The sequence below is a fragment of the Microtus oregoni genome, unplaced genomic scaffold (genome assembly GCF_018167655.1).
Source record: "Microtus oregoni isolate MIOR12 unplaced genomic scaffold, Mior012 000003F_ref0000135, whole genome shotgun sequence".
Taxonomy (NCBI): Eukaryota; Metazoa; Chordata; class Mammalia; order Rodentia; family Cricetidae; genus Microtus; species Microtus oregoni.
The window spans coordinates 21496083-21505385 of record NW_024543062.1 but is presented as its reverse complement, the minus strand read 5'-3'; the positions used below and the strand labels follow the sequence as shown (position 1 = coordinate 21505385).

At 41.7% G+C, this 9303-nt stretch overlaps 2 protein-coding genes across 6 annotated transcripts in view; both read right to left on the bottom strand.

Moving 5' to 3' along the window:
* Positions 1 to 2508: 2508 nt before the first annotated feature.
* Ift81 (intraflagellar transport 81) overlaps positions 2509 to 9303 on the bottom strand; it is a 76475-nt gene continuing 69680 nt past the window's right edge. For 4 of the 5 annotated variants that reach the window (XM_041649338.1, XM_041649337.1, XM_041649336.1 and 1 more), the window contains 2 exons: positions 7671 to 7716; positions 2509 to 3095 (listed from right to left, as the gene is read on the bottom strand). In XM_041649338.1, coding sequence (XP_041505272.1) covers positions 2913 to 3095; positions 7671 to 7716 — 229 coding nt within the window. In that variant the 3' untranslated portion in view covers positions 2509 to 2912. The remainder of the gene's footprint in view (positions 3096 to 7670; positions 7717 to 9303) is intronic. The other variant, XM_041649340.1, reaches the window with a different exon arrangement.
* Positions 4368 to 4820, bottom strand: LOC121446614 (NADH dehydrogenase [ubiquinone] 1 beta subcomplex subunit 4). The gene has a single exon (XM_041649341.1). It carries the CDS (start codon positions 4818 to 4820, stop codon positions 4431 to 4433), a length of 390 nt encoding a protein of 129 aa, XP_041505275.1. The 3' UTR covers positions 4368 to 4430.

The window sequence follows — 9303 nt, the reverse complement described above, 5'->3', positions numbered from 1 at the left end:
CTGCTGCCTGCTGAGTTAGAGCAGCATGGCAGGAAGCATCAGCCTGGGGAAAGCTAGAGGGGCAGCAGGTTCCGGTCTGGTTTTCCTCCAGCTGCTCCCCAGTTCTGGAAAATGTGACCTCGAATCCAGCCGATTCTAACAGGAAGTACGTCTTAATTCTAGATTCTTGTAAAGGGTAACCTTTCCAGGATTATTTCCTTAACCAAGAGTGAGCGGGAGGGAGCTGCGGCTGACAGTCAGTCCTCACAACAGCTGGCAACAGCAGCCCCAGAGAAGGAAATCTGACTGCAGAGGCAGACTCATGGGCTACATTTTTCTCCTTTATTTGGGCCATCACGTGAAAGACACACTATTTTCTAAAATGATTAAGTACTCTCATCAATTAGCCAGTTAGAATATTAACCTTGGAGGAAAAACTGGAGCAACCTCTTCTTTACTAAGTGCCAGCTGTCAAAACCTGTCAGGGTTAGTTAAGGCTTGTTAATGTTCCAATCAAATCACGGACGAATGGAAGGAAGTCTGCATGAAACCCATTAAGTCGCATTACTAAGTGTCCAATGTTACATAAAAGCTATAAATAACTTGTTCTTTTAGAGTTTTTTCTTTTTTCAATTTGCTTTTCTTGAAGTAATAGCGATGCTCTGCCTCAATGAATGAAACAATCTCGGAGCTGCCTTTGTGTGTAATCTGCACACTTGTTCTGTGCTGAGCAAAGATGGCGGGTGATAATCAATCAGAACCCAGAGGAGCAGGCCTGCGGGCTGCCATTCACAACCCCAGAATTTAAAAGGAGTCCCAGAGGGAGTATAGGGCTAGAACACAGTAGCCTCTAGGTTTATAATCTTGTGAGATTATCTCTGGGGGAATAAATGTGGTATCTGTAAAAGCCACCTAGTCTTTCAAATATTTGTTGCAGAATTAATATTCTGGCTAATGAAGCATTATATACTACTGAAAACACCAAGCTTACAGCTAATCTGGCATGAACATAATATACTTCAGTGTCCAAAAATTATTACTGAATTAAGAAGGGTTTCTTTCCACACACCAATGCATAGTCTTACCTCTTTTGGCTTCTCATCTGTCAGAGGAAGGCATGAGAGTGCTGGTAGCTGACAGCTGCCCAGCCAAGACGGTGACCAGACTCAACCATGAGCTGGAATGCTCATCTTCTCCTTCCTCCCTTTCTCTTCTTTGTGAGTGTGAGTGTGTATGAGTGTGCCCATGTGCACACCTGTGTGTGAATGCATTTAAGTGTCTATCTGTGTGTGGAACAGAGGCTGACTCTGCGATTCTGACCACAAATAGGCTTCCAATATTAAGAGCAAATGAGACTTGTGACAAAGAGATGCATGTCTGTATAGTTTACACAGTACAGACGGTCATTGCTTTTTTTTAAGGGCAGTTAAAAAGAACTAGCCTGACCAGGAGGTGGTGGTGGTGCTCGCCTTTAATTCCAGCACTCGGGAGGCAGAGGCAGGTGGATCTGTGTGAGTTCGAGGCCAGCCTGGTTTACAAGAGCTGGTTCTAGGCCAGGGTCCAAAGCTACAGAGAAACCCTGTCTCGAAAAAAAAATTAAAAAAATAAAAAAGCACTAGCCTACAAAGGCCAGACTAGCAATTTAAAATCTGAGTTTTCAAATTTAAAGGCAAGAATTTGGGGCTGGAGAGATGGCTCAGTGGTTAAGAGCACTGTCTGCTCTTCCAGAGGTCCTGAGTTCAATTCCCAGCAACCACATGGTGGTTCACAACCATCTGTAGTGAGATCTGGCGCCCTCCTCTGGCATGTGGGCATACATGGAGGCAGAATGTTGTATACATAATAAATAAATAAATCTTTAAAAAAAAATAAAGGCAAGAATTTTGAAAACAGATTGAAACCAAAATGAAGTGAAAGAGAATACAAGTTTAATATCTTTCTTTAAGGAAAACCAAAGAAATCCTTATGTACCTAGCTCAAATAAAGCAGAGGTTGGATGCACTCTGGATTCCTGAATTTCACTAGGAATCCTGTATTAACTTTTTTAGCCCACGTAGCATCTACGTTTTAGGAAAGTTTTAATATTTATAATAACAGTCCTCAGGGCAAGCATATGATTGTATTATTAGCTCTCCATTCGATGTCTGGCGAGACATTCTGTGAGATGAGAAGTGAATATTAGAAAACACATTGAAAAGAAAAGATCAACACAGCTCTATTATTTAAGATCAACAGCCATGATATGGACCAAGCTTTATTTGCTTTTAAATCACATGAAGAAACAAACACTTTTCAAAATATTAAACTGGTTTGCATTAACAGAGGAGAAAGAAACTGAAGTGAAACCACAGGGATTGCTGACTTCAGACAAATATTTCTTCAAAACAAGAGATACTAGTTCCTCAGAGTCCTCTAACGTCAGAAAAAAGATCGAGAAAAACATTAATCCCCCAGTTATTACAGCTTTTTTTTTTTTTTTTTTTTTTTTGGTTTTTCGAGACAGGGTTTCTCTGTGGTTTTGGAGCCTGTCCTGGAACTAGCTCTTGTAGACCAGGCTGGTCTCGAACTCACAGAGATCCGCCTGCCTCTGCCTCCCGAGTGCTGGGATTAAAGGCGTGCGCCACCACCGCCCGGCTACAGCTTTAAAAACGGCATGGGTCTTAATGGACATATGTTTACATTACAGACAGCAAGCGGAGTCCCTTTCTCATAAAACTCAGGACACCACTTGATGTCTAAACTAAACAAACAACGCAAGCCTCTTCTTCATGTTAAAAAGACTTCTAACCTGATCCGCCTTCTCTTCATTTTCCAAGACTAGGAGAAAGGAGTCTGAAAGCAAAAGGATGAACGAATCCCTTCCAGGGAGGAAGCATGCGCTGCTGGTGATGCACTCGCAGCCAGCGGCGCGGCTAAGCATAGCCTGCACAGGCTCAGAGCACTAGCCGGTCCTCTCCGCCCTCCTGAATTACCTGACCGATGGAAGCTTGGTTTTGTTGCTTTAGGAAGCACTGCTTTTTACATTCCATTAGTTGTTCGAGATCACGCCACATCTTTGCTTGCTTCATGTTTGGACCATGACTTTCTCGTACAGCTTTTTGTTTTTCCCGGAGTTTCTATCATTAAAAACAGAAAAAGTAACAATAAAGTATTAGTTAAAGATTTTTACTTCTGTCGCCTGGTGGTGGTGGCAGCCCACGCCTTTAATCCTAGCACTTGGGAGGCAGAGGCAGGTGGATCTCTGTGAGTTCGAGGCCAGCCTGGTCTACAAGAACTAGTTCCAGGACAGACTTCACAGCTACAGAGAAACCCTGTCCTGAAAGACCGAAACAAGAAAGAAAGAAAGAAAAAAACCCAAAAGAAAGAGATTTACTTCTGTCATCACGAGGCAGAGACGTATGATATGTTTTGTATATTTTATGAGGATTAAGAGGCAACTATGTTCTCTAAAACATTTACACTAAGAATATTTTAAAAGTTAATTAAAATTAACATATATGTAAAATAACTTGATGTTAAAAAAAAAAACAGAAAAAGGAGCTGTAGAGATGTCTCAGGGGTTAAGAACACTTGCTACTCTTGCAGAAGGCTCAGGTTTGATTCTTAGACCTACACAGTGCTGGAACTCCAGTCCAGGGGTTCTGATGCATACATGTGAAACACTTATATATGTGCAGGCAATACACACACACATTTACAAACAAACATATTGCTTCTCAGCCTTTTGGCAAGATCAAGTGTAAGAAACAAAAAATTATGAGAAAAACAAAAGGAAGAGAGGGGAAGGAAAAGGGGAGGGTAACAGAGGGGAATGGAGGGGAAGAGAAGGGAGGAGGGAACAGTCTGGTCTGAGCACAGAATGCAGAGGACTTGAAATCAAGGGACCGGAGGTTGAGCTGTGGCTTTGTCCCATTATTAGCAAGGCGCTTAGGTCCCCAGATCTTAGCCTTCTCAATTCTCAGCTGCAGGGAATAACAGGGAGCAATGCAAATGTGTGCCTCCTACCCTTCTTCTTTCATTGATAACAGACCGGAACATTGCATGACCTAGGCTGTGTTGTGCATGTTATTATCAGTAGATGCTATATTCTACCCTGAAATAACGTACATTCTATGTAAATTCAAATTATCAAACCACTTTTGCATATCTTCTTCAGAGACATCAGTGATTTTTTTTTTCTTCAAGACAGGGTTTCTCTGTAGCTATCAAACCTGTCCTGGAACTTGCTCTGTAGACTAGGTTGGCCTCAAACTCACAGAGATCCGCCTGTCTCTGCCTCCCAAGTGCTGGGATGAAAGGCGTGCACCACCACCGCCAGGCAATCAGTGATTTTTTTTTAAAAAAGGTGTTTACTATTTAATAAGCCAAAATTTTTTATGAGAAATATCTTTTTTTTTTTGTTCAGTGATAATAGATTTATTTATACAAGGATTGTGTCATCCTTGCCAAAATTAATAGGTGATATTCAAAGATCGGTCCAATTTTCCTTCCTGGATAAGTTTTTCCTTTCTGTCCCTGTCTGTTTTGAAAATGTAATACCAGAAGATGAGGGGCCCAAATGCCGCCACAGCTCCTAAAAGTGAGTTCTTGGGGGTGGGTCTGAAATTAGGATAAATATTTGTTGATCTTGCATAGGTCCAGCGAATCAAGGCAGGATCTTCGATGTGCGTTTGGCGTTTGGGGTCGTTGTACTGAAGCAGATATTCCCGTTTAAGCCGGGCCCTTATGCTCAAGCGCTCGACCTGCGCCTTTCGGGTCTCCGGAGACACGTCATACTCGGCTGGATCGAGGGTTTTGGGGAGAGTGGCCAGGGGCGCGGGCTTATACTTGGAACCCGACATCTTGGCTCTGAGAAATATCTTTTATAAATAAGACCAGAATCAGGTGGATCTCTGTGAGTTCAACACCAAACTGGTCTACAAAGTGAGGACATCCAGGGCTACAAAGAGAAACCCTGTCTTAAAAAACAAACAAAAAACCAAAAATCCATTTATTTTATTTTTACTTCTGTGTATGGGTGTTTTGACTGTATGTCTGGTCCCCATGGAGGCCAGAGGAGGGCACTGGACCCCTGGAACTAGAGTTACAGAGACACCTGAGCTGCCATGCCCGGTGCTGGGGACTGAGTCAGGGTCTGTGGGATGGCAGACAGCGCTCTTCCCCACTGAGCCATCTCTGCAGCCCCCACAATTACTTTGTTACTAACAGTCTACAAAGTTTCACCTGCTAATGCTGCTTTACTTACTGACTATAATTATAGAGAGAAGTAAAAACTGTTTTCAACTAATTGCAAAAATAAACATGGGTTCTGTAAACCAAGGAAGGCTGATTAAAAAGAGCAGCCAGAGTGAAGAGACGAGGAGAAACAAGGTGGGGCTGGCAGTGTACATATACGGAAGAGTATGACAGAAAACCGAGGGACGATGGCAGGAGAACACCAGGAGGGAGAGGTAAGCGAGACACAGCAGCCACTGCACAGGAACACACTCATCTTTCCTCTTTTAGGACACAGCTCATCCACCATCAGGACAAATGAGAATGCCGGTGGCCGATGCTTGCACAAATAAGAGGATAAACCAGGATGAAGGCGAGATTTAAACCACTGATTAAATACTGCCCACCCCAGTTATGGCTACTAAAAGTAAATATAATAGAAAACAATGAGAGAACACACAGGAGAATTTTCAGATACAACTCTAATGTAACATGTTTATACAATACAGAAAGCACAGGATTAGCATGAGAATTTTTTTTTTTTTCGAGACAGGGTTTCTCTGTGGCTTTGGAACCTGTCCTGGAACTAGCTCTGTAGACCAGGCTGGTCTCGAACTCACAGAGATCCGCCTGTCTCTACCTTCCGAGTGAGAAAATTTTATGTTGTGAGTGATGTATCTCACTCACATAAACACAAACATGTTTATGTTCACAAATTAAAAGTATCTAGAAAAACCATTAAAGTATGTTAGGAATTTTAAGAGTTCTGAGCATGACTTTTTCAGATATAGTAAACTTAAATTATAATTTTTCTTATATTATTAAAACAATTTCTTTACCAGAAATGCTAACAACCTATAAAAATTATTTAAAGGAGCAACTATGGGTAGAGGAGATGGCTCCATGGGTAAGATGCTTGCTGCCTGAGGATCTGGGTTGGGATCCCATCACCTGTAACCTCACCACTGGGAAGGGGACGAAACAGGAGGATCCCAGGGCCTTGGTGAGGGAGAACCTTAGATCTCACAGTTCAGTGTGACCCCTCTCAAAGGACTAGAAGAGGGCACTTATGGGTCTCTGGCCTATGCATGTGTGTGCACAACACACACTTGGAAACACTAGCTTACTCGGGGTTGGCTTGGCTGTTTAGATTCTCTCTGGAAATGAGGAGTGAGGATAATTGTGTTATGGGTTAGTCTGGCTCATTCTGCTTAAAAATACTTTATATCCCATTGCTCCTACAGCTTTCTCCGAGATCTTGCTTAAGTAAAAAAATTACACTGGAAGGAGCAAGAATTTCTTCTTGATGTTGTAGATTGAAACCAGGCTTTTGTACATGATCAGCATATGTATTACTACTGAGCTTCCCTCAGCCGAAGAATAGTCCGTAAATGACTTAGAAATTAAGCTTGTAAAGGAACTTAAGGTTTCATAAACAGTTCTGTACACATCAACATCTATCCAGATACTTTTCTCTGCATGTATGTCTGCACCACATGCATGCCTGGTGCCCACAAAGTCTACAAGGAGACTTTGAAATCCCTGGAACTGGAGTCATAGACAGTTGTGAGCTACCATGTGGGTACTGGGAATTGGACCCAGGTCCTCTGGAAGAGCAGCCAGTGCTCTTAACCACTGAGCCATCTCTCCAGTGCCCTAGGACTTTCCTAAACAAGAGAAACAGGGGAATAGTTTCATATTAATATAACATGGAATCTTTAAAGTCTATTGACAATCACACTAATTTCTAAAAATCTAAACAATCTATTGTTAATGTATTTTACAAATGAATGTTTATATAAACTAATTCAAATGTATTAATTTATTTTCCTCCTTCCTTCCTTCCTTCCTTCCTTTCTTCCTTCCTTTTTCTTTTTTAATGGCTTTGCAAGACAGGTTTTCTCTGTGTAGCCCTGGCTGTCCTGGAACTTGCTCTGTAGATCAGGATGACCTTGAACTCAGAGATTCACCTGCCTCTACCGCCAAGTACTGGGATTAAAGGTGAGTGCCACCACCACCAGGCAAGTGAACACGCACACATACACACACCCCTGTGCACGTGCATACTCAAGTGCTCGTACACTTGAGATGGATTTGGACGTCAGAGAACCTCCTTCTAGTGTGAGTTCTGGAGAATTTACTCAGGTCACCAGGCTAACCACACTCAGCGCTATTTTTTTCTGTCTTTTTTCTTTTCTTTTCTTTCTTTCTTTTTTTTTCCAAGACAGGGTTTCTCTGTGTAACTTTGGAGCCTGTCCTGGAACTCACGTTGTAGACCAGGCTGGCCTCGAACTCAGAGATTCGCCTGCCTCTGCCTCCTGAGTGCTGGGATTACAGGTGTGAGCTACCATGCCTGGCCTACCCCTTTAAATTCTTAAGAAGGAATTAGCACCCCAAAAACTGTAGCCTTCCAAAAGAATGACAATGTCAGAACTGTGCAATAGTCTGAATTAGAAACATTAAAAAATAATTCTTACCTTACCCAGGTTTTCTTGTTCAGTAATATTTTTGGTATACTGTTCCCTAGGGAGTCAACACAATGATTTAACTTCAACTTGAATTGATTTAAACACCATTAAACTATATATTAGCAAAGCTATATACATTTACAGTTTCAGCAGGATCAGAATGAAACCCATTGGATACTTTGTTCTTCCTCATGTTCAGTCATTTCTTCCAGTGAACAGTAATTTAAAAGGGGGAGGGCAGAGCATTACATGGGAAATTAAGTTAAGAAAATTAAGATGTTAAGTACTATTTTTGGTTAATCTATCCTTAAAACAATGGCAACCCATGTGCTTAAATTACACATTGCCTTTTAGAGTCTGCAGAGAGAAGGGCGCACTTTAAACACACGCTAACAGTGTGTGATTCTACAGTGCTTCCAGGAAATCACCCTTCAGAGGAACTCCCATCACTTAGGAAACCAAGCAAATACTATTGGTTCACCAGTGCACGGAACCCTGAAGACTGACAGGCTGAAGGCATGTAGACAGGGAGATGCTGAGGGAGATTACAGTCTGTCTACTCAAAGGAATGATGCAGAGCTGTGACAAAGAATGTGACAAGTCTACACATAATGAAGAGGGAAAATTCTAAATAAATAAAGATAATTTATATACACATTTATGTCTACATACATTTCTCATGCATTTGCTAACATACACACATGCAGACATATTTGCGTTTCTTTTTTTAATGATCTCATGTAGCTCAGTATGGTCTCAAACTTAAGTGTATAACCAAAGCCAGTTTTGAATTCCTGACTGCCTGACCTTTACCTCTCAAGTGCTGGTGATTACAGAGGTGCCACCACCCTTCCTTCCTTCCTTCCTTCCTTCCTTCCTCCTTCCTCCTTCCCTCCCTCCCTCCCTCTCTCCCCCTTCCTCCCTTCTCCACCCTCTTTACCCCCTTCCCCCACCACCAGAGTCTGACTAAATATCTGGCTGGTCTTGAATTCACCTAGGATAGACCAGGTTGACCTTAAGCTCACAGAGATCTGCCTGCCTCTGCCTCCTGAGTGCTGGGATTAAAGGCGTGACTCACATACATATACCTTTAATGAGGTTCCACCATTTTTCTCAGGCTGGCCTCAAACTCAGGTAACTCAGGCCAGTCCTAACCCATAATCCTCTAATCTCAGTCTTCCAAGTGTCCAGGTTACAGGTGTGTATCATCAAGTTCATCTTGAAAGCACTCAGTATCTGTGTATGCTACTCCAAATGATTACTTTTTGGTTTTACAAATATTTTTATAAGCTAAAAAACTCATTTTAAAGTAAAAAAAAAAGTATTTAAAAAATCAAAACCAAAAGCTACGGAGAAACCCTGTCTCGAAAAAAAAAATCAAAGTACAAGTATATTTTAATGCTATGTAAAATATATTTAATGCTGCTTGCTTTTTTTAAAAGCAAGATTTAAAGTAGGTGACGTGTTAAGGTCAAAAGACTGAAGGTAAAGATTAAGGAACAGATGGCAAGTGTCCAGACTAATTTATGCCAACTTTGCACAAGCTAGAGTCACGTAGGAAAAGGGATTCCCAATCGAGAAAATGCTCCCTAAGATGAGGCTGGAGATAAGTCTGTAATGCATTGTCTTAATCCAGAATCAA